General features: G+C 53.3%; 5 protein-coding genes across 5 annotated transcripts; 2 read left to right on the forward strand and 3 right to left on the reverse strand.

The window, feature by feature from the left end:
* Window positions 1-842: 842 nt before the first annotated feature.
* Window positions 843-1,688, reverse strand: PG986_014789 (uncharacterized protein; the record flags this gene model as incomplete). Its single annotated transcript, XM_066851011.1, has 1 exon — window positions 843-1,688. One exon carries the CDS (start codon window positions 1,686-1,688, stop codon window positions 843-845), a length of 846 nt encoding a protein of 281 aa, XP_066693249.1.
* Window positions 1,689-2,667: 979 nt separating this feature from the next.
* PG986_014790 (uncharacterized protein) lies at window positions 2,668-3,553 on the reverse strand (the record flags this gene model as incomplete). Its single annotated transcript, XM_066851012.1, has 2 exons — window positions 2,668-3,150; window positions 3,371-3,553. 2 exons carry the CDS (start codon window positions 3,551-3,553, stop codon window positions 2,668-2,670), a joined length of 666 nt encoding a protein of 221 aa, XP_066693250.1.
* Window positions 3,554-4,076: 523 nt separating this feature from the next.
* Window positions 4,077-6,038, forward strand: PG986_014791 (uncharacterized protein; the record flags this gene model as incomplete). Its single annotated transcript, XM_066851013.1, has 5 exons — window positions 4,077-4,148; window positions 4,199-4,401; window positions 4,470-4,911; window positions 4,978-5,624; window positions 5,765-6,038. 5 exons carry the CDS (start codon window positions 4,077-4,079, stop codon window positions 6,036-6,038), a joined length of 1,638 nt encoding a protein of 545 aa, XP_066693251.1.
* A 5,331-nt stretch (window positions 6,039-11,369) lies between these two features.
* On the reverse strand, window positions 11,370-11,660 carry PG986_014792 (uncharacterized protein; the record flags this gene model as incomplete). Its single annotated transcript, XM_066851014.1, has 2 exons — window positions 11,370-11,501; window positions 11,553-11,660. 2 exons carry the CDS (start codon window positions 11,658-11,660, stop codon window positions 11,370-11,372), a joined length of 240 nt encoding a protein of 79 aa, XP_066693252.1.
* A 9,387-nt stretch (window positions 11,661-21,047) lies between these two features.
* PG986_014793 (STE like transcription factor-domain-containing protein) lies at window positions 21,048-23,460 on the forward strand (the record flags this gene model as incomplete). Its single annotated transcript, XM_066851015.1, has 4 exons — window positions 21,048-21,150; window positions 21,214-22,813; window positions 22,885-22,968; window positions 23,178-23,460. The coding sequence occupies 4 exons, from the start codon at window positions 21,048-21,050 to the stop codon at window positions 23,458-23,460; spliced, it is 2,070 nt and encodes a 689-aa protein (XP_066693253.1).
* Between the last annotated feature and the right edge of the window lie 637 nt (window positions 23,461-24,097).

Raw genomic sequence — 24,097 nt, forward strand, 5'->3', positions numbered from 1 at the left:
CTTGCGGCGCGCCATGACATGGCTGGCCGTCAACCCGAAACCGACTGTTTTCCCGACCAAATGAGGAGCCGACAATGGGCGGACCGACCCTCAATCCAGCCAAGGTCACATCTTGACCGACCACAAGCCACTAACCACTGCTCATGCAGTCCGCAACACCTGCCACCCTCTCTCTATCAATCAGGCCATTCCTTCTTACACAGTGCTATCTTCTGCAGCGCCCCTTGGTTGAATAGGGAAATATGGAAATAATGGGAATAAAGGAAAGCGTCGGCTTTTGAGGGGACGTCTTGCTCGGCTCGTCTCTCTCTTTCCCGGCTGGCTGCTCCAACTAGGACCATCTCTGCCACGCAGCATGCATGCCCCTCGCCCTCGGATTGGCTTGGGAAAACGAGGCAGTGTACATCCGTGACGCAGTTTCCATCTACCTGCGCAACCCGAATTCTTCAATACGACTCTGGGTGGCATCCATGAGAGCACAGTGCACGCGGGGAGTGGTCCGACAGGGCGAGTCTGTCCGAAGGCAGGCGGTGGGAGGATGAGAAGACGCACAAGACGAGCACGTTTTCGATACACATTCTCCGTCCTAGATTCAATAACTCCTGCTTTCTTTTCCCCCCTCCATAGTAAAGCCAATCCTTCCTTCACCCTCCCTCTTCCTGCAAGTGGCCACATCGGGATGCCGAGCCGAGACATATCATCCTAGCATGCCAACCGAAAGCATTGAACCCCTGATAGACACACGCAGACACTATCAGCACGATTCGACGCATGCTAGCTTCGTGCGAACCGGAGGAAGTGAAGGCATCTAGGCTGGGAGAAAGTGGCCATGCAGCTTAAGGTCAGATCTCTTCGTGGTGGAATCGCTCTGCATGCCACCCAGTCCGCGCAATAAAGCGTACGGTAACTTTAGCTTCAGCACATGAAGTCCAAAGACTCTGGAAGCTCCCAGGCTGGAGGTGGCGGAGAATACGGTGATAGTCGACCACGCGTTCGCCCACCTGCGTTGACCCCTTGCTGTCGTCGGCACCCTCAACAACTTCGTCCTCGGCCGTCACGCCGTAGTCGTCGGCGCTTTCTTCACCATGCTCCGACGGTGGAGCTGATGGTAGATCGCATAGCCATGTCATATTCCTCTTGAAATCGTAATCATGAAGCTGGCATGGGTTTATGGGGATGATGCGGGGGAAGTGGTTAAACCTCAACAGGCTCACGTCGACATACAATGTTTCCAGACGCGGTACACGCTGAAGCAGGGTTTCTATCTGCAGGTGATTCATCGCGGTGGCTCTACCTATCCCTATCATGATGTGGCGTAGACGCCGACCAGTCAAGGCAGCCAAGCTACCGAGTCCGGTGCGACACGCAGCAAAATACTTCAGTGACTGCTGCATGCAGAAAATATCGTTCCGTGGCATAATCAGCTGCCGTATTAGAGAGCCGCGACGAGTGGATCCCCAGAGCCCCAGCAGCGGCAACTGTCGATCTTCTTCTGGTTCCTGGTATCCTCGGATTGTCTGCATGCTCTGTAGGTTGCTCTCTTTGCTGGCCAGGAGGAGGGCCATGAGTCCCTCGATGAGCCTGACCTCGGCCTCCTTGAAATCCAGCCTGGCGTCAAGATTAACACGGTAGCGTTCGGGAGCAGATGGGACGTGTGCGCAGAACAACCGCGGGTTTTGCTCAGTCATATAATGATACAGCTCGAAGGCATTGTGTGCCGCTGTGGCCCATATCGCGTCTCTCAGCTCCGGAGGTAGGGCTGGGAACCGATGGAATATGGGCGGTGTCTCTGGCGTTGGATCTGCGGCTGTCGCGTGACTGGTGGCTGTCACGGCGGGATTAACAGTAAGCGGTGCAGGGGGTTTTCCATCGTATCAGCAGCGTGTTGGGGTATGATATAGTATGGCGTGGCGTGTCGAGAGGCAATGAGGTTCGAGACAAGCAGCAAGTGAGTAAAGATAGCAACAGGAGGTTTCGATGATTTTCCATTACTTATACACGATATACCACTGACAACCAAACACTTACCTTGTATCGGAGAAACAAATGGTAAGCTTTCTATTATACTGGTTAAAATAAAAATCAATATCAAGGAGAAAGCTTATTGCTCTGATGCAGTTATGCGCATCTGGTCCACTACTAGAACAGTACCGCGTATAGTCCAGACCGTATTATTGTGCGGTATGGATAGCAGGAGTATTGCTGATGTTAGGTTAGACTTGATAATGTACCACGTATGTGTGAATGTAACCTAAAGTATACGATATTTACTATTTCCGGCCTTTCTGATGGCAACTTGAAATATGTCTCGCTTTGTTGGTCCTGAATGTTGGTCAAGCTCATGGCGTTCCTCGTACTATATACCAGCGCATGGTCTCGAAAATAACTGTGTTGCTATCATGGATGGCAATGCATGACAAACCACGGCTCCCATTCTTCTTAGAACCGCTAAAAAGCATGTTCCTATTATTGTGTTATAATCATCATTCATTGCTCTGAAATTGTGTGGCCAGACTTGGTTGTAGAATGGCAGGTTATCCGGCGGTTCCAAAACCTAAAATGCAACGAGAACACAGTAACAACATCTCTTCGTTAAAAAACATTCCCTCGCTGCCTTCCCTTTCGTAACTCTGGTCATCCAATTGGTGGTACTTCGGGCCCCTCCACTTACGGGATCCCGCCAGACGGCTCCTCCGGGACAGGCTTGGGCGGCATCTTAGCCCGAACCCCGAGCGTGCCCAAGGCGGCAGCGAAATCGGGCAAGTCGTCGGCCGCGCCCGCGACGTGGGCCCAGGTGACCTTGCCACCGCCCTCCTCCTCATCGGCGGCGTCGGCGACGGCGGCCACAGCGAAGGCGCCGGCCGTCTGCCAGCGGGTGCCGCTCTCGGTGGGGCGGTTCCAGATGTTTTCGGTCTTGCCGAGCTGGAGGGTCTGGTAGAGGACGCGCGGGTTCAGGACGTGCCAGGTCGTCGACATGCCGAGCCCCCACTGGGCGTAGAGCTCGCGCTCGTGGTCGATGACGACCTCGACGTCCCAGTTGCCGCCCACCTGGATCACCCACCGCTCCGTCGCCTCGGGGCTCGAGTGCGACACGGCGACGAAGTGCACGTTCTTGTGCTGCGAGGACAGGTGCGTCAGGGTCTTGAAGACCTTTTCGGCGACTGGTGGGGCGTGTGCGTGTCAGTAGAACTGGCTTCATGTTGATGAGGATATCAAAAGTTTTGTTCGGAAGGGGTGTTCATGATGAGTGGATCTCGTTTTTTTTCCCCCAGGGGCTGGCTTGCGAGGATGAGATAAACAGATGTCAAATGAGCACGCGATAGATGAAGAGCGTGCAAGCAGGACGGAAGTGGTATATGAGTAGACTTACATGGACAACCACAGTGCCGTAAGAAGACGATGACGGTAGGTTTGTCCTTTGGCAGGTTGAGGTTAGGGTGAACAGGTGCTTTGTCGCCGGCTTTGGGGGTATAGCAGTCTCTTTCGCAGGCGGTGCCTTGAACGATTCCCACTCCTGAGCCAGTGCTGCTTGGTAAGTCGGCTGCTGAGACATGATGCCGGTATAGTTCAATTGGATGGGGATTGTAGTGAGGTGGCTGATCGAAAGGAGGATGAGAAGACGAGGTTCTGCTGCAGGCAACACCTACGACCCAGTCAACACACCGAATGACGGTGTAGTTGTCAAGTTCGAACGATGTGTTGTTTGTTGTTCGGCACCGCGGGAGGCGGTGGATGCGCTAACAAGGGAAGGGTTTGGTGGTGCGCGCGGTTCAGAGAAGCTTTATTAATGGACTCTAATCACTGCGCTTCAAAATGCGGGCAGTCCCGGCTTCTGCATAAGTGGCCGCCGCCAAAACGTCAATTGACTGGGTTGAAAACTGAAAAACCCCCCTCTTGGTACTTCCATATCGACCAATGTGCATACCGTTTTCGCGAAGACGGAGCATCGCCAATTGAACCGGCACCGTTGGAGAATCCCAAGTTAAGGAATCGTGTATATAGCCTCAAACAATCTACACTGCATCATCGAGAGCTGACGTTTATATGCGCCACAGTGCTACTGGTGACCCCGCGCCATGCATGAAATAATCACCCTGCAGCTGGGGCAGCAGAGCAATTATCTAGCCACCCATTTCTGGAACACACAAGTATGTCTTGCCGTCCGCCGCCTGGTAGATACTGCTTCTGACCGCAGTAGGAATCCTATTTCACATTCGGTGACGACGCCGGCGAGTCGCCCGTCAACCATGATGTCCACTTCAGGCCCGGTCTCGGCGCCGATGGTACCGAGACCTTCATGCCCCGGACCGTGATATACGATCTGAAGGGCGGCTTTGGCTCCATGAGGAAGATCAATGCCCTCTACGAGGATCAGGAGGCCGAGGCCCCTGCGGTACTATGGTGCGTCAGCTCGGATTCCCGAATGAAGAACGGGAGCACATCAATTTTTGACACTCGTTCGTTGGCAGGAGCGGAAAGACGGTCGTCCAGAAGCAGCAGCCCATCGACGTGAGCGCCTACCAGGAGAGCCTGGACACGGGCGCCGCCGCCCCCGAGTTGACGACGCAGAACGTGCGTTACTGGTCCGACTTCAGCCGCGTCTTCTACCACCCGCGGTCCATCGTGCAGCTCAACGAGTACGAGCTGGGCTCGACGCTGATGCCGTTTGAGAAGTGGTCCATGGGCGAGGAGCTGTTTGCATCCCTCGACAAGGACCACGACCTCATGGACCGCGACCTGCGCCCTTTTATCGAGGAGGCCGACCAGATGCAAGGCGTCCAGATCATGAGCGGCATCGACGACGCCTGGGGCGGCTTCGCCGCCAAGTACGTCGAGCGCATGCGCGACGAGTACGGAAAGACCCCTATCTGGGTCTGGGGTCTGCAGGAGCCCAACGCGGGCATCCCTAGGGTACTCATCATCCCACCACCCATTATCCCCTCACTCCTCACTTCACGGTACTGACAACTTCTCCAGGAGAAACGTTTGCTTCGCCTCACCAACAAGGCCAGGTCGATCGCCGAGCTCTCTTCCCAAGTATCGCTCTTGATCCCGCTCTCCGTTCCCTCCCGGTCTCTGGCCTCGAGCGTGTCCCTGGACAAGTCCTCGCCCTGGAACGTGACGGCCCTGTTCAACGCGGCCATGGAGAGCACCTCGCTCTACACACGGCTCAAGTCCGACGACCGGGCCAACTCGCTCAGCATGGGCAGCGTGACGGACATGCTGAACGTCTTCGGCAAGCAGACCATCGCGAACCTGCAGATGAGCCCCGTGGAACAGCAGGCTCCGGCTAGGGGCGAAGGCACGGGAATGCAGATCCTCTCGGGCCGCGGTGAGCTGATCTCGCGCCTCAACGAGATGAGCTACGAGGATGAGGAGGATATTGCTGGAGGACAGAACCGGGTAGAGTCGCTCGATGTGGATCTTTCCTCCCTCGACGAAAATCTGGGTAGTGCTGCCATCGCAGCAGCCTGCCGCGCGGGTCGAAGAAAAGCACACCTCTTCTCCCAGCTCGAGACGGCACGAGGAGATGACGCCATCATGGCTGCGAGTCGCGAAGAAGATGATAATGCAAATGACGAGGATAGATACGGCCGTGCCCAAAGACGCCAGAAGTCTCATCGGTGAGTTTCTCCCTTCCCAGTCCCGGCCACAACCAACCAACTACCTACATATGTGTTTTTCTTCTCCCCTTTCCCTCCGACCACCCACCCGTCAAACAATGAAGATATATAAATATACTAACCTTTCTATCTCCTTCCAGATACCAATCGAGCCTCGCCTATCCCATGCTAGACAGCTACCCCCGCATCTTCCGGGACAAAGAGGGCGCTGTCCGACGGGACCCCATCTCCATGCGGACTACCCTGTCGACGGACTCGTCGGTCATGACCAGGCTGCGAGGGCTGCGCACGACCGTCGTCCGCTCCATCGGGCTCGAGGACAGAGAAGACATCGGCAATGAGCTTGCGGAGGTTGCGGAGGCGTACAAAGAAGGATGGTCTAGCGGCAGTGATGATGACGATGATGACAACTAAGGATGAAGAAGGGGTTTACACAAAATAAATCGGGCTTGAGGAACGGTGCTGGTTGTGAGATGTTCACGGCGTTTGAGAATTGAAAAGTGATATGAGACTTGTTGATTTTCTCTATGGACAGAAGCATGTATGGAATGAAGTTTTATTAAATTGCACTATGTATAAGCCCGTCCATCTGAATCCCTTCATGTCATTCTGCGGATGTACTAGTATTCTACTTCTTCTGCTGCAATCTCATCCCTTTGCTATGACTTGGGATAGGATAAAAACAGTCCCAATAGTTGAGTCTATCCGACCACGACGAGTTGACCCAACCGGGGAAAGGAAAGCATCGAGGCATTTTCCGATTAACCCAGACCGGAATGGAATGGGAAACTGTTCTTTTCAGTCGTGTTCGTATGTGTGTCAAAGCCATCATCCGTGGTATCCTCCCGGTGAATCCTCTCAGCGACTGCCATCCAGCATTGATGGAAGATGAACCCTCTCTACTAACCTCATTTCTCCCCCCCTCACTCGACTTCCTCAGGGCGTATATTGGCTATTTCGATTGTTACGCTATGAAGTTATGCAATGTAGATACGTAGATATATATGGCATCTCATCACAGTGCCCCGCAGTCACGATAGAGGCTGGCCCACCACATCTCATGCCCAGCTATGCCTGTGATGACCTCAGGTCGAACCTGTGACATCGAAAGGGTTTAAACATAACCGAGCGTTTTTCACCATAATTCGAGCCTTGCTCGCTTCCTATTTTGCCTTCCCGAATGAAGGAAACTGATGTATTCGTAAACTTTGGAGTCTTCTTTTAAGCGCCCATATCCTATGGCTAGCAATGAATGGTATTATTCCTCTATAACACAGGTTTGTTGCCGTGCAGGTATCTATTTTTCTTTTTCGAATGCTACGCTTGCGGAGCTATGGTACTGGTTTCTGGTGATATAATGCCTCCATGTCAAGTAGTATGTTGTGTGTATCTGTACGTCAAGACGGCAGTACTGTCGGGACCAGTGTTGCCATTATGCCTTTGCTGTAAGGTCAGCTTCAGCCGAGCCATATCAACAACCAACCCCTTTCTCCACGTCCGTCTGGAAGCATAGAGGACTCAACGGTTTGCCAGTCGTGCTCCAACACATACACACATGCGCAACAGCACATCGGTGTCTGGAAGCGGAAGAGTTGATCAACAGCCTTCACGACACGGATCTACCACACAACTTGCGTATACGCGCCAAAGTCGAATATCCATTGTATGTCGCCATCTCCTACGTCTCGATCTCCGCCACTGTGTGATGATATCCCAGCCAACGACTCAGTACTCTTACAATGATTTCTTCTTCCAGCGTTTTCGTCTCTCTTAGGTTCCAATGGTTCTTACTCAGACCAGTGTCGCATAAAAACGGGATGATCAAGATTGTCGTCCCACCCTCTCTTCCGAGCAGACGGGGGCAGTTAACGGGCAAAGTGCCGCCTCTCCGACTTTGCTCGTAGCGAATATTCTTCTTATCATGTTCCACGATTCTCGAAGCCCGGCTGGTCGAACTAGTCAGGTACGACGAGACGCCGACATTCTATTGCGAAAAAGATAACGACTCGCACCATACTTAGATCCCACGTGAATTATATGAATAGAACGTCGGCTAGTCGGCAAACCTAGAGCGCGCGATACTCTACCATCCGAAGAAGAGAATGAACAGAATAGGAGAGAAGGAAAAGATACTACGACTGATATCCGGAAATCGGATCTGGTTTACAGCCGATGGGATCCCCCTATGCGTGTTTCCCTTCCTCGGAGAAAGCCTCAGGCTTGCCCATGTACCTCCATCTCCTCCTAGATGAGGGCGCCACCCAAACAGACGACAACGATGCCAGATGCCAACATACGGCTATAGGGATCGAAACTAACTGGCACATCTACCTCAACAACAGCGGGCGGAGCCCACACGCCTGCCCTTTCCGTTGACAATACATTACACATACTCAATATTCTATATAAACGAGGTCAGCTCCCATACTCAACCAGGGGTTAGGGGGCAGGCATGACAGGGCAGGGCTATACAGGGACTACCCCAGAGCTCTACCTGACGGAAGGAGGCCACCAAGCTTGCATGTTAGATAGAGTTTATATGCATTTCTGTTGGAAAATGGTGCCATGATCCCTCTCTCCTCCAGATTCTCCTCCCATTGCCGACCTGGATAAAGCCCAAAACCGAACGTATTCGTAACAGGACAAGCATGATGACTCCCCCATGTTCGAGAAACAACAGACGAGAGGAAGGTAGATAGGTAGGGAGGGGGGACAGACAACCCCATCCATGGATTATTGTGCGTATTGCCCACCCTCAACAATAACAATGATAATAGCATAACGTAGCATGGGGAGGGGGCAGACATACGGTCCGAGAAACCCGAAAGAATGATTTCCTCACCACCCACATGGCGAGTCATATCGTCATCCCATCCAGTCAGCTGGTGACTCGAAATCCCGACTCTTCTCCATCTTGCTGGTTGCTAATCCCGAACGATGACTTCAATAGCACCAGCATCAGACCAAGGCTCGAGGAATGGAATCATGGAAATCAGTGTCTATCTACTTTTACAGCCGTAGCTACGTCGTAGGGCTCGATCATCGTGCCACTTTCACGAGGGGACCTTACATCAGAAGTCACTTGTCAATACGTAATTGCGCCACCACCAGCAGCGTTCCCATCGACGGCGTACCAAGGGTGGCTAGCCGATCATTCAACGGGCGGCGACATTCAAGGCTTGGCTGTTCAGCTGGTGTCGTAGTTAATAAGTAGCGTGGCGTGGAGGAGAGGCCTGGGCCCTGGTCCGGCACCTGGCATCGCCAACGGGCTGCCTTGATTCGGCACACAGGAAATGTTAGTGACTGCCCAGCATGATATCGTAAATAGCATCCATATTAAGGGTCCTGTCTTTCACTACGTACTAGTAACCAAGGTATACTGGACCCTACTGGCCCTCGGTACCACGTTCGGCTTGTCGAAGGTTTGGATGCGTGATGTGATGTACCTTGCATATAGGGCCCCCGACGACCGGACTGTACGCCGAACTTGCGGAGTTGAAGGAGACCAGGCCCAGAACACATGGTGGTATGACTATACAAGGTTAGCCAGCACAGTAAGTCGTCTACCAGACTACCAACAAGTGGGATTTATGCCGCAGCCGCAGTAGACTAACGAAGGACAAAAATTCGAGGACAGGTATTATCCCTGGGTTACGAAGTTACCTCTATCAGTGATCGACCTATGAGCATGGAATAACCCGCCGAGCCAGCAGGCGAGCCAAAGATCAGACTCCAGAAGGAGGAAAAAAGACCTAGTCCTAGCTGTTTCAGAAAGTCGATCCGCTGAGAACGGTGGGATGATGGGCCCCGGTATGTCTTCCGTGGCCCGGCGGCAGTGGCATTTCTACCATGAGTGCCACAACGTAGCCGGGTTAAATCCTGCTCATGACATCCACCAGGGGTAAGTCAGGTCTAGAATGCCTTTGTCAAAGGAGCTTGCCACATTTTTACTTTTGGTTGAAGTGGGCTAGTGGTCCAGACACGAGGGCGAGGCGAAGAGAGCGGCGGCTATGAGGTAAAGCTTCTTGCTCTAGCTGCTTGCTTCTTGTGTTCGACCCCAACTTGCTATCATACGATATCAGGACGCCACAAACAACGAAGTGGCAAGAGAGCATGAGGAGTATCGAGCATACCGAGGGATGACGCACATGGGCAAAAGAAAAGAACACGAACTCAACCCAGTCTGAACAGTTCGTGTCGGGCAGAGCAGGGGCTCGGATCAGGGCTTGGGATAGCAAGAAGCAACAGGAGATGTACCTACCAAGTGTGTACATACGAACGAATGACTTTGACTTCGTCATGATGTTCCCATGGCATGGCACGGCATGGCCCCCCCACATCTTCTAGAAACAGTATCCTTGGAGGAGGAGCAGAGAAGACGACACTCACTCGCCAGCATGCATACCGTGGGCCGTCAGCACAAAGTGCGTGTTAGACAACGTGGGCGGCAACCCAAGAAACCTCGCTAACCATTGTTTCGAGAGGAGCCCACCAGTTGATACCCTCAGAAAGAGGAGAACAGGGCGAAAGAGAGAGAGAGAGAGAGAGGTGCCGCCCCAACCACCAACCACCCCCAAGGGTTCTTTCTCCCTCTGGTCCCTAAGCTCGCGATGCCGATCCCTGAATGCTGCGTGGCTTCGAGGGTTCAAAGGCCCATCCGTACATGGAAAGTGGATGTGCGATGGGGAACTAGATCGAAAGATGAAACACAGAACTCGCGGTTTTGTCTAAGCCCAAAAAAGCCTTAAAGATAGATAACGATGCCAATGGACAAGATGAAACGCGCAGATCACAGGGGCCTGAGAACCGCCCAACGTCAGTCAATAACGGCGGCGGCAACGGACCTCGCATCACGAGGCAGGGAGGGAGGGAAGGAAGAGACGAATATTATCCGTCGGCCGAACTGCATGCATCTGAATGGGTGGGAGGAGCCAAAGTGGTGCAGATATGCAAGCTGCAAACTGCAGCTGTGCCCTACTTACTTACCTGCCGGTTCAAGGAAAGAAGGGGGTGGTGATATAGACTAAGCTGGCTCTTCTCCGGCGTTGCCTTGTGATGGATGTTGCTTTGGACTGACCAACAAAGTGTCATAGTGTTTGTATGGTTTCGTACGGGACGAGACATGGCGTCCAACTGCCTGAACAGAGCCCGGCTCATGGCTGCCGACATGGGGGAAAACGGGAAATAATCTTGTTCATTTCATTTCCCAGGCGACGGGTCACGGGACGCTATCATGCGTTCCCATTCTCTGGCCGCTTAAGAGTGCTGGGTTCGGTGCTAGGCGCCGGTTTCCCCTCCGTCCACCCCTCTATAGCTGGCGGGATACATGGAGGTTGCTGGCGGGGATGCACGTAATTAATCTCAGACGGGCTCCTAGGCTGGGGACTGGGGACTTTGTGACGAGCGCGCGCGCACACAAGAGCGATGCGTATCGGCGCTATAGACAAGTAGCGCAGAGGGTGGGCCGTCTTGGCCGCTTCGGTGCGGTGCAGCGCCGGACGTGATGTCGAAATCCAGTTACAACCAACAATCACATCATAATGCCCATCGTCTTTCCTCACCCTACGGACGGACCCTAAGACCGAAGAGACCTAAGACGCTGGGACTTGCAGAAAAGGACGGGTCGAGTCAAGGTTGGATTAGGTTGGGCGGGCCATGCGGGATTGTCTCAGGAAGCCAAATACAGGCTGCGAGCAGGGCCAAGAGCCGTAAGCTGGCAGGACTTTACCCGATATAGAGGGCATTCTAGAAGAAGCTGTGACGAAGTTGTGCCTGTTTCAGGTTCCTGGCCACGGTAGCGTCGTCGTCGAGGTTGGAAAGTCGCAAAGCCGCAGAGGCCAGGGTCGCGTAGCTTCTGGAGCAACGACCAGAAGCGGACTGGCGTCTTGTTTCAGACAATGCCAGCTTCCTGCACGCATACCACCGTACCTTATGGGAAGAGTGGGCATTTTCATCTGTCATCTTTTCCGAGCGTGCGTAATGTACCTGCCGTTGCTTGGTTCCTTGCTCGCCTGCGCGATCTGAATTATGTAGCATTATGGGCCGAGCAAAGGTGAGAGAGACTCGCGCACTTTGTTTTCGAGTATGTAGGTACCAGGAAGGGGTCAGAAAAGCGACGATGGCCTATCCCTGGATTGACGACCTGCATGTCGGCCCTTCTTCTGCATGAATCAGGCACACCAATCAGTGCTCCACTCAGGGTTCTTGGCCCTGCTTTGCGCACATACTCACAGCAGCAGCAGCAGCAGCAGCGTAAGAATGAATCCTGGATCAGAAGAAGAACATTGATGAAGCAAGCAGAGGAACGAACGGACGGACAGGCCGGCGGTATGCCGATTTGGCTCGAGGGGTCCGACAGACGGACAGGTCTCGTGTTGGACGAAGTGAGGGCTAGCCAACTAGCCTAGCCTCGAAGGAGAGGGTGAGCGAGCTATGCTCGAATCCGGCTACGGGCTGCCCATCACGACGGGTAGACGAACTACTTCCTCTGAGCAGCGCTGGGATTACCATGGTTTGTTTCAGCAGAAAAAAGAAAAAAAAAGAAAAAGAAAATCGCCGATATCTGAGCCCATCTCTAAAGTGGCGTTTCAAGTTCTGTAATAATTCTCCTAGAGCAAAGGGTACTGGGTAGATCTCTCCTCAACGTCGCATTGGACGGTGATTGATTACCCTTACTGGGCGGCCGTCGATCTGGGGCAGTGAGGCAAGAACGGCGCGAGGGCTGGCGAGGGTGATGGTGAGAATGGACACCTGCTGGCAGACCTTTCATGTTTCGATTTATTATTAGGAGCTGGGAAGAAGCTATTGCTACGATGCAAGCTCGAAAGCTAGCAGCTGCTACGATTATCAACTCCACACTTCGGAGGATTTTTTTTCTGGCTGTCACCTTGTCACCTGCAGTGGTATGCTGCTAATACTCGGTAATGATGCAAAGTCGCAAACAAACCTGCGCTTAATGTGTCGTTAATTCCAAGCCAAGTAGTAGATCTGCAGTGCAGTGAATGGAGCATGCAGCCTCGTGACGAGGTCCATACCTAGGTCTGCAGCAGCAGCAGCAGCAGCAGCAGCATGTCCGGTGACCTGTTTGGTACCTGCTGTATTCCTGGCCTTGTCCTTTCTCACTTCTCACCAGGGCCTACTTCTACTACTGCAGGTCCCTATATTGTGTTTATAGTAGCATGTATCACCTCAACGCATATGCGCCTTGGCAAGGTGATCAAGTCTGTAAGTGGCTGTCGATGTTGGGAAAAAGTGGCTTATTTCCGAATCAAATGCACGTCCTGTACCGGTTCAATGGGGCCCAGACGAAACTCAGTATTCCAATACTGAGCGAGTAGAAGAGCCTCAAGATTCTGAAACCGTAGTCTGCTCATGTCATTGAACCCAATATCGATCGTGGGAACGGAACGGGGTCAGGGAGGCGGGCAAGCGCCGCCATGATGGCAACCCAAACTTTGCGATATCGCACACATTGATGCCCGTTGACAAACGTCAACATCGTCAACGACATGTTCGAACGAATAAGCTTCGAGCTCTACCCGTACTACTGGCTGCATCACATCTACGAGAATTGAGTTAATGCAGATCTAACGACTTCGATCTTGATTGGCGATGGCGGACCACTTTCCCATCTGCTTCCCCTCCCAGCCATGGGGCTCGCACTTGGAGAATTCACGTTACGTCCAATCGTCTGCATGGCGAATGGAGACTCTGAAGTGTGCCCGTGATCAGTCTGGCGCGTGCATTCTCCTGCCCTCTACCTCCCGTCCAATGCCGACGATGATGTGGCTGATGTGCTGGCTATAGAGCCGCCAGGTCATCGAGTATGCGGCCGAGCAGCGGGAAAGCAGGTCTTGGGGCAGGCGGCCGGCGGCGTACAGAGATGCCTGGATCGAATCGATATCATGTATGGAACCGGCCGCCCGTTGAAGAATGGGAATGGCTGGGCTAGGTTTGCTGTAGGTGTATTCTATTTATGGCGTGCGTTGTCATCCACAGCAGCCCAAGGCATTGGTGCAGCCGATATGGGGTGTGGGAGAGAAAAAGGAAAGACAGAAGTCTGACGCGACCAATCACCGGCCTGAAGAGCTCTCCTTGTCCGACCAGCGCAAGCGATACGCAGGTTCCCCGCGGCCTCATTGGCTGCTGCAGAAATCCATGCACCCGAAAGTCAACGAGACAGGAGAATTAAGCTTAGTGAAAGTCGGCGGGAAAAATAAAAGCTGATGTGAAACAAGACACTTCAGTGATAGGTATCCGACCTCAAGGGCGCTAGCAGCATGTTTAATTGGGATGACAGCTTTTGGGGGAGGCGGGCAAGCGGAATTTTGCCTTTGGCTTTGCATAGCGATCGATTGAGTGACTGGTTTGATAGCGACTTCAATCGTCAGTCAGTCGGTCAAATCTGCCCGTACCAGCGCGTAACGCCGGGCGGGCTTTGTTTCATACGGTCTTCTGTCGCACGAAACAGATAGGCATCGCGTACCAAGAAATACATCACAGAGGTCGTGACTTCCAGAATAGCAACATTGAGGAGCCGAATAGGAGGTTTGTTTTTAGAGCTGTAACACCCAATCGCTGATCTCCGCGACTTGCGAATTCAATCCGTACCTGACGGGATTTTGGTCTGCCTTATTATTATGTGTGCGCGTTTGTGTGTGAGTGTGTATATGTGTGACTCGCTCCATCAAATGAGGTATCTCACGGGATAATCGTCTCCTCCCCGAAGTTCCCTACAATGTTAGCGAATGGCATGTAGCGGATTAAGGCGGGCCATGCTAGTAATAGAGTGGGGGAAACAAAAACAGCAACACCCTCACTGCCGATGAAGTTTCGCAGACCGACAGTCTTGCGCGAAATTGCGGAGGAGTTTTGCAGTAAGCGACGATGTCACCTTGCTCAGCTTGGCTGCCTAGCTCCCTGGCCAAATCTCGTCATGAAAAGAATACGAAGCGACCTGGTTGCAGTCCAATCCCACCTCTCCATGTGTGCGCATGTCACAACAAATCTTTCCTCGGATCCAGGAAGGCAGGAATCAAGAGAGTTCGGGGGTAAGAAGGACAGCCTTGTTCTAAAACTTACGAGCATTGAACACCAGATCGAGAAGTTCATGCAAGGGTGGCGGGACGATCAGGCAAGCGAAGTGCAAGTAGATGTGGTCCAAGTTGAGAGAGGGCGGGCTGGCTGGCTTGTGCACTGCTTTTTTGATCTCTTGTCTCGACTGCTTCCTCTTACAACGTAACCCCCCTTAGCCAGTTCGCGCCAATGCGCGATGTCATCGCCAGATGGTTTCAAGTTTCGGAATATGCTGGTTATGATGATCAAACAGGTCCTCTTCTTTGCTGCCACCCTTCCGGCAGGGCGGCGTACCTGCCGCCGCTCTGGTGATGTCAAGCTCCGGCGCCCTCGGCCCCATTTTCTGGTGATTGCTGGGTGGTTTTGTTGCTTTCCGCCCTGCGAGCTGCGGGCATCAGCCGTCACCTGTGGGTTAGAAGCAAGTCTGCAGCTTTGACCTATCAGAAAACCATCACCTGATTCTGGTGCCCGGAATAGGTTCCCCGTATAAACCGGCACTGGGCGGATTGTATCATTTCCGTCATCAACCAAAGACAAAAAAATAAAAATAAAAAAATAGAACTTCTATTCGGATAGGGAACTTCTCGTACGGTTGACCAGCAGTACCCCGCATACGTCAATCCTCGGGCGCGCAATACCTGGGTAGGAAGGTAGGTGCTTCATCCTGTTTATCTTAGGGGCACATTGGGACCAGGAACATTGTACCAATGGATTGCATTGATGAACTTCGTCACGACAAGAAGGAAATACCTGCTAAGAGAAACACTCAAAAGTAATGGCTGCCGTTGAGTGCCTCTATTGCCTCTTGTAATAGCCTGGCTTTGAATCATGGTTGCAACGAACGGGCTTGTATGAGAAAAAGAAAGCTCCGATGCCGCTGAGCAACTGGAATTGCGTGACCACTGGGTGCCACAAGCCTGTCCGGTCGTTGGTTTGTTCTTCCAGTCTCGCATTGACTTTCGTCCAGTAGCGCATTTATCATAATGACTCGTCTTTGTCATATCGGCAGGCCAGTCTCTGGGACATTATGTCGTTAATCTGAGAAAGCCACTTATGAGAAATCGTATTCCATCATTGCCAGCCGAATGGACGACAGGACAGTGTGCCCTGGCTGCCGGGCCTGTTGCAAGCTTCCATCATCGCCAGTGTCGCCATGAGGCTGGTACAAATGCACGAGCTGATCAGCGTATGGTCCAAGACTGACTCGGACGCAGCTTGGCGGGGAGCGGTCCATCATCGTGGGACTATGTAGGGAATATGCGCGTCCTCCCGTATGGTGCTAGTCGCATTCTGGGAAACGGAGGGGATGGCTGGGAGGACACGGACGCGGGCGCCAGAATGCCTGGCAACAGCTTAGCGCCGATATCTGGGAAACTAGCTGCACTCTGAGGCATTGCGCCAGGCTTGTTTCACATTGATAGGGTCTCATAAGAAGCCACAGGGATGCCGCTTGCCCAATGACTTTTAGGGTCCGAGCCATGGCAAGGGACCCCCCATGCTCACCTGCTGCTTGTAGCGAGAAACAAGGATTGCAGGTCGGGTAGAACTCATCTGGAAAACAAAGCATCCAGGAACCATTGGTCTTTTTTTCGCCCTCCTGCTCTGCATTGGAATTCCGCGTCGTGCGTATTTGTGTACTTGACACTGGCATTTGTCTATTCGTCTGCCAGAAGTCTTAAAGCGGCAAGGAAACGCACCGGCATTTCCCACCTGCGCGCTGTAAGCCCTGCTGGAGTATGCAGCGATTTTGAGGTAGTATACCTAATCGATAATACTCACCCAGCTGTCAGCCCCCGCAGCGATGATGACTGCTAGATACCGGCTCACTGATTCATGAGCCAAAATCATGCGTTAGAGATCTAGTAATATTTGCCGGTATACCAAATGCTACCTTGAAGGACACGGCATACTAGGATTCTCTGATGCTTTGACTCGGGAAGGACACTGCTCAGGCTTGGATGGGCCTGCCCGCCTCACGATAGACATCCGACTCCAAAACACCAAAAAGCGCAAGATTCGTAGACTGCCAGCATGATGCTTCCATTACATCGTCGATCGCTCGGCAGAGCCACTGGCCTACTGCTTGCAGTATGCAGTACGCAGCCTGGAGATTTGGAGCTTCAGCGCCATGTTCCTGCAGACGGAGATTAATGTGGTCCATCGGCTGGACCCCCCTACCGAACCGGCAAGACTCAGGCAATTTTGGAAAACCCATACGTTTCCCCATAACTCTCAATCTGCTTATACCTGCAGGAACAGAGATCGCCCAGCTGACTATATGACTGACTCCGTGCCTTCTTTTTGCCGACTTACGTGTAGGGCGGATGGCATAGTCAGATCATCATCATCGTCGGCATTGTGAAAACATGTAAACATGGACGTCGTACGTGTGGTCCCGGGACGGACATTACCGCCGGTAGCGCAATGGTTTTGCCGACTTATTGGGTTGACCAAGATTACAAACGGCTAGTACCATCGACGAATACCTTCGATAGACCACTGCCCAAAATGCACAACTAGACATAGCTATTACTTAGTTCGCAAACTAGGATATACCGAACGCTATTCTTAAAATTATTGAGATGCTCTCTCACTCACCGCAAATACCGGGGACAGACCGAAGCCGCATGATACAGACAGATAACGTCGAACGGACGCGGCTCAACGGGAAGGTCGTACCTAACCTACATACACCAGGGACAAAGTGCAGGGAGAGTGGGACGGGGCAGCCAGCGAAAGGTTGCTAGACCCATGTCATTGTACCGCGTTCCTGCCGAGAAAAAAAACCCTACTTGCCGCCTTTACATAGGGGCTGTCTATGCGCAAATGGGGACGAGAGTGTTTCCCGGCGACAGTCCCGGAACCCCTTGGTCACGACTCCGGGGTGGTGGTGAATGCGTAAGGGCCAGTGGCTGGGCCCCGAAAACTCTAAACCCAACCAAAAAAACTGGTGAGAAAGCGACACGCCATGCCTTACTGTATAGAATCCAAATATCCCATGAAGGTGCCAAGCCTGTGCGTTTCCAATCACCGAGGAATAGGGTCTACATGCGAATGCATGCCCTGACGTGTGCATGAAGAGGCTCAATTTTGTTCCCTTTCGAAAAGAAGCCGTGCATGTGCTGGCAGGTCAGGTAACAGCTCGCGCGGGACTATCATCTTACTCAAGGTTGCAACAGCGCTCTTATTGGGTATGAATATGCAAGACACGGACACAGAATGGCGGGCGTGTTCACGGCTGCTCGTCAGTATACAAGGCTTGCAGGCTTGCTAATACCCGACAGACAGCCTGATTGACATGGCTGCCGGGGGGCTCTACTCAGGAGGACCGTGAGAGGGAGTCCACAGGCGCGGTCTTTGCACACCTGCCTATACTGCATGGAGTACTGGTTCCTGAGAGCTGCTCCATGAACGTTGCATGAGAAAGTCATAATCCCTGTCACCTGATCTTTTTGTTGTTGTTTTTTCTTCATTCCTCGTCTTCCATTGGGAGCGGAGTACAGTCGTGGAAGTACTACGTATACCATGTACAACCCGAACCTGATGGGCGCGCACAAGTGAGAGAGGGACAGGAAAAGAGATAAGAGTAACAGGGAGGGAAAAAATGAAGAAGCAAGCCAGCCAGATAGATGCTCCGGGGCAGAACAAGCTGCTTGCAAGGTTGAACAAGAGTCTCTAAATTTAAACCAACATAACAATAACCTGGAGGGAGCGCCCTCTCCCTCCTGCTCAAGTAAGACTGTTAGCGGGCACTTGCACCGCAAAAGCAATTAAGGCAAGAAAGCACCAGGTCGAAGCGAGAGACAATGTAGGCGCAAGATGCACGTTGATTAGCCGACGCCCGCATGATTAGTGCCGTCTTATTCTGAGATGCCCCCCTCCCAAGCTCATTGTGAGCTGGCAGCAACGCTCGCTGGCCGGTTCATCAGATCAGTGCTGTTAGACAGACAATGAAGCTCTCGAGATCAGGACAGTGGGCCCAAGGATTTCCTACCTATCACTTTGTATCCGTATCATGGGAAAAATGTGAGCATTGTCCTCTTATGTGTACCCGTACCTTATTTCTTTCTTCTGCCAATCTTTGCCTGTATGTTGTGCTCGTGTGGCCTGCATACAGACGTACAGGGCGGGTGTACTTTGCTTTGGCCTGAAGGATGGGACTGCGGCACCCTCAACCCAACTTCCTCGCTATAGCTACATGCCGTAGTACAAGTAGTGGTAGTAGTAGTAGTATAGCTGAATTTTGCATACCTAGCAACTTCCGCTCTGTCTCTCGTTGTCCATGCTGTGTGTACGCCCTCGGTCTCATTATCTCATATCAAGAGCCCCGGCCAGAGTTACGTCCCATCCCACCTTTGTTTTTGTTGCTTGCAACGTTGGCCAGGTCCATGGCTTGCCTGGATCCCCGAAATGCACTGGGGGAGAGACAGACAGAGACAGAGGTACTGTGGTACTACGGGAAACACACACACTCTCTGCCCTCTGCCCTCCTCTGTCTCCCCCATCGTGGCCAGTGGGAGGCAGAGGCTCGATGGAGAAGAGCGAGGTTGCGTAGTGGCAGGGGGGCCCAGGGACAGGCTTCCCTGAAAGTCCATCAACGATGCGATGCGATGCAGGCCGGGCCCCGCCAGACAGGCCAGGCTCGAAGCTGGTGGAGGAGGTAGAAGGCGTGAGGAAATGCCAGTCGGCGCTTCGCTCCTTTGGGCAACCCTCCCTGGCCCTCTTGTTTTAGTGTGCCTTTTTTTACCCTCTTTCCACACCTCAGCGGCCAGGCACCCCCCTGCCGCCGGTACTTCAACCGCCAGCTGCTCCGTGCCACCCATTCAATCATTTCTCTCGTTCGACAACAATTACTGGACCCTCTCATCCCCCCAACCCTTACACTAATCGGGATGCAGAGAGCGAGTCTACTACGCGTGGCCTGCTTTTCCTTGCGGTACTTCGGCTCTAGGCGGTACCTTTTCGCCCTGGGATCGGCGCGCCTGTACTTACTCGCTGCAGTACCGGGTCCCCTTCAGGTCATCCCATCCACCCATCACCTCGCTGCAATTCAGTGTGTGTGTGCCCTGTCGAATCGCAGGTCAGGTACATTCTGACTGACGCTGGATTGGCCGGCCCCATACAGCTTCCCGTCTGCCCGCTCGCTCAACTCTCAACTCGCGCGCCGCAGATGCTGGTGCTGGTGCTGGTACTTTAGACACACACGCGCATCCGGCAGCACTCTCATGTCTCTCCTCTCCCTCAGTGCCCACCCCGGTTCAAGTTCCCACCCCAAATCTCTCTTCCACTCGGCCACTTCAGAGTACCAGTCCGTGTGGGAAATCATTAAACACCCCAGGCCGTCCTACTCTCCGTCTCGACCCTCTTCTAGTCCTGCTTCTTCTTGAACCTTCGCAAGAACTCCTCTTCGAGACATCGCTCTCTTTTTCTTTTCACCCCTCACCCCCCTCCTCGTCTCCTGTGTTGTAGGCCTCTTAATTGCATCCTTCCAAGAGCCGCGCACTCTGCACCACTCAGCCCATCTTGAGACGTTTCTCTTCTCTCAACAGCACCACGAATCACCTGCCCCCCCCCGACTCTACTCGGCACCACTCATCAGACGCAGATCGTTGCAAGCTGGGCATAGTCGACGCTTCTGTCCATATTGTTTGATCCACGGGGAGCATCTTTTGCTGATTCTGTCTACCAATTGCACGGTTGTTTATACCCGTCATTGTCGCTATAGACGAGTCCCTTGGGAGAAATCCAGCTTCTCGTCGTCCACTTTCTAGTGTGCACTTGCTTGCATCCACGCTCCACACGACGCACATCTACGTCCTGCAACCCCTCCGTCATAATAGCTCGACGCATAGCCGCCTCGAGACGACGCAGACTTGTATAGGACCTTTAGGACCTCCCAGTCTTTTTCCCAACCCACGACGACTCTTGGACCTTGAAGGTTTCCACTGACTGCGCCTTACCATTCGCTTGAGGCAAATCGGTGCATCAGTACTCTCGTGCAAAATACATCCCGGCGGGCTGGACTCGACTGAAGTTAACACCAACTCACAAAATACTAGCAGCAATCTATCAACACCGCCGGAACTCTACCAGTGCCCGCTCCAACCCCACAAAGGCAGCGCCTCGGAGCTTCCCACTGCCATCAACGTTCAGTGGCATCTGTTACGCGTTATTGGCGCTGTTTCCGTGACTCCTTTTTTGTCCACCTAATAATTGTTTGACGCCTGTACCTATTTCAAATCGCTTGCCTCGGCAACTTCGAAAGACGCTGTATAAGACGATCGGCCTCCTTTTCCCCGTTACTCTGCTGCTGTGCTAGTACGGGCAATGTACACACAACAGGCAGCTATGGCCGCCGCACCGCAAAAACCAGAGACGTTCATGCTGAGCACCGAGGCCCAGCAAGCATTACCACATGATGCTCAGGTAGCCCTGCAACAAGTCGATAACCGTGAGTGTGCCTCCTGCGCGATGCGATTAACTATGTAGCTCCATGCTTACACAGCTTCAACAGTCAAATACTTCCTGATCTCGGCCCCTGTCGATTGGCAACCCGACCAATACATTCGGCGATTCCTTCTCCCTACCGGCGAGTATGTGTCCTGCGTGCTGTGGAACAACCTGTTCCACATCTCCGGAACCGACATTGTCCGCTGCCTCTCCTTCCGATTCCAGGCCTTCGGTCGCCCGGTCAAGAACTCCAAGAAGTTCGAGGAGGGTATTTTCTCAGATCTCCGCAACTTGAAGTCGGGGACCGATGCTTCGCTCGAGGAGCCCAAGAGCCCCTTCTTGGACTTCCTGTACAAGAACAACTGCATCCGCACACAAAAGAAGCAAAAGGTGTTCTACTGGTATAGCGTACCACACGACCGCCTTTTCCTCGATGCCCTGGAACGTGACCTGAAGCGCGAGAAGATGGGACAAGAGGCCACCACTATGGCCGTCAGCGAACCTGCGCTGTCGTTCCAGTACGATTCTTCCCAGTCTCTGTACGAGCAGCTCACGAAGGCCCAGCAAGCCAACTCTTCCTCCTTCAATGCTCAGCAGGTGTCTTTTCCTCAGTCGCAGGCCCCGTCCCCAGTGATGAGGGCCATGGACTCGATGCCCCCGCCGCAAATGATGCCCCAGACGATGGCCCCTTTATCCGACGGGATGGAAGCCATGGTTCAGTACCAAACCATGGCCATGGCCCCCCAGATGCCTCCTCAGGTTCAACAGGTGATTAAGCGCGAGCCCGACTACGCGCGCATGCAGTACAACCAGAACGGTGTGCCGATCCAGGGACACCAGCGCCATGCTTCCATGCCGGCTTACGGCCTCGAGTACTCGCCCGCCCCATCGTTCGTCTCGTCCCACTACGAGGACTACAGCAACCGCGGCATCTCGTTCGAGCCCATCACCCCTCCCCAGCAAGCCCTGGGCATGGGCGCCGAGCCCGCTTACATTGCCAACGAAGAGACCGGTCTCTACACTGCCATTCCCGATCACATGGCTGGTGTCAACGGCCTGAACGGCATGATCCAGCTGCCACCGTCCAACCTGGCTGGCCCCCAGTTCTCACGAGCCTATGGCGCTAACAACGTCTACTCTGTTATCGAGGGTTCTCCGACCTACAAGCAGAGGAGGCGGCGATCGTCGATCCCCCCTTCCATGTCCGCTATTGCTGCGGCCACCGCACAGGCGCAAGCCGCCGCTCACCGTCCCTCCGACCTGAGGAGGTCCGTCTCTACCTCAGTAGGACCGGTCGCGGAGGGCGATGAGAACGAGAACTCGCCGCCCGGCCTGTCCTACAGCAACTCGGGAGTCTCTGTCCACAGCCAGCACCACCATAAGGACATGGTCGACATGTCCCGACACGGAACTCCCTTGTCCACGGTTGAGGGCAGCCCCGCAATGAACCCCATGTCTTTGCAACACCAGGAATACGTCCACATGGGCCACGATGACATGCACGGTGAACGGTCGATGCATGCGAGCCACGGGGGTCACGCCGGCGCTGTTCGACGCGCTCGCTCGGCTACCGTCATGGAGCTTGGCCCGTACCCCCAGAAGTCGCATTCGTGCCCGATCCCGACTTGCGGCCGCCTCTTCAAGCGCCTAGAGCACCTGAAGCGGTAAGACCAACTTTTTCTTTTTACTATGTCATGTGTGATGCGCCGCGCATGTATCTGACCAATATATCTAGACACGTGAGAACACATACCCAAGAAAGACCCTACATCTGCCCTTATTGTAGCAAGGCATTCTCCCGATCAGACAACCTAGCACAGTATGCTCCATACTTTTCCTTGTTGCTCTTTTTCATTTGTACGCTTGCTTCCTGTGATGAGTTACAATGTATTGTGCGAAAACGACGAGCGAGACAGATACCAGAGCGTCAACCCAAACCACAACACAAGAGACACAACAACAGCATGAATCACAGGAAGCGGCATTTATATTCTCTTTGTACCTGGACTAACACATGGGCCTTTACAGACACAAGCGAACCCATGATCGCGGTGAAGGCGGTGAGGGCGGCTTCAACCTCTCGGGCGAGGACGAGGAGGAGTACTCGGGCGAGGACCAGCTCGGTTCCCTCGAGGAGGCCTCGCCCAACTCGGACGCCGGCTACATCCCCGCGTCGCTCAACTCGGTCGCACACGATCCGGCCACCAGCATGCCGACGAGCACGAACATGTCCCACGCGCCGGCGTTCAACAGCCTTCAGACCCTCAGCATGCCCATGACGATGAGCACGCCGACGGGGGCCATGATGTAAACACCTTGGCGATTTTTTCTGTTATCAGCGGTATTGCATTATGAGATATACGCCTCTTCTTCGTTTTGAAGGTTATGATAGGGTCTTCATGAGCGAGGTCGGCATAGGGTTCTTAGCGGGTTGGTTTGATCTCGGCATCTTGAGCTAGACTCCTGGAGTTTCTATTGTTTTTTACCCGGGCGCGTGTGTTGGCCGGGGGCCTAACCGGCTCGGCATCTTTGGTTTTTTCTTCCAACAACTTCTTTTCCTTTTCATATTTTGGAAGTACTACTCTTTTTACCTTTTTTAAGTACGTGCGTGGTGGGACGATCACACTTCTTCATTTCATATACGAGGATACCAAAATTCGAATTTTGATAGACCGGCGGCTGCCGAACAGGCGCTCACAGAGAGGGTGGGCTACGGAATCACAGATGCGGGGGAAGAAGACTATCTGTGTGGGTGGAAACTCGTGCCCTGTATATATATATAACCTTTACTGCTTTCCCCCTTTACCTGCCCGACGGTTTTTTCTTCTTCCTCTTTCTGTTTCCTGTTGATTGCGTTGATTGCGCAGGAGAGAGGAAGCGCGCAGGAATGTGCCCTCGAACAAACACAAAGAGTTCGCACGAATGGGAACACCGTTGCGTGCGAGCTT

Source organism: Apiospora aurea, assembly GCF_038362705.1.
Source record: "Apiospora aurea strain CBS 24483 chromosome Unknown utg000010l_segment0_segment0, whole genome shotgun sequence".
In the NCBI taxonomy this organism is placed as follows: Eukaryota; Fungi; Ascomycota; class Sordariomycetes; order Amphisphaeriales; family Apiosporaceae; genus Apiospora; species Apiospora aurea.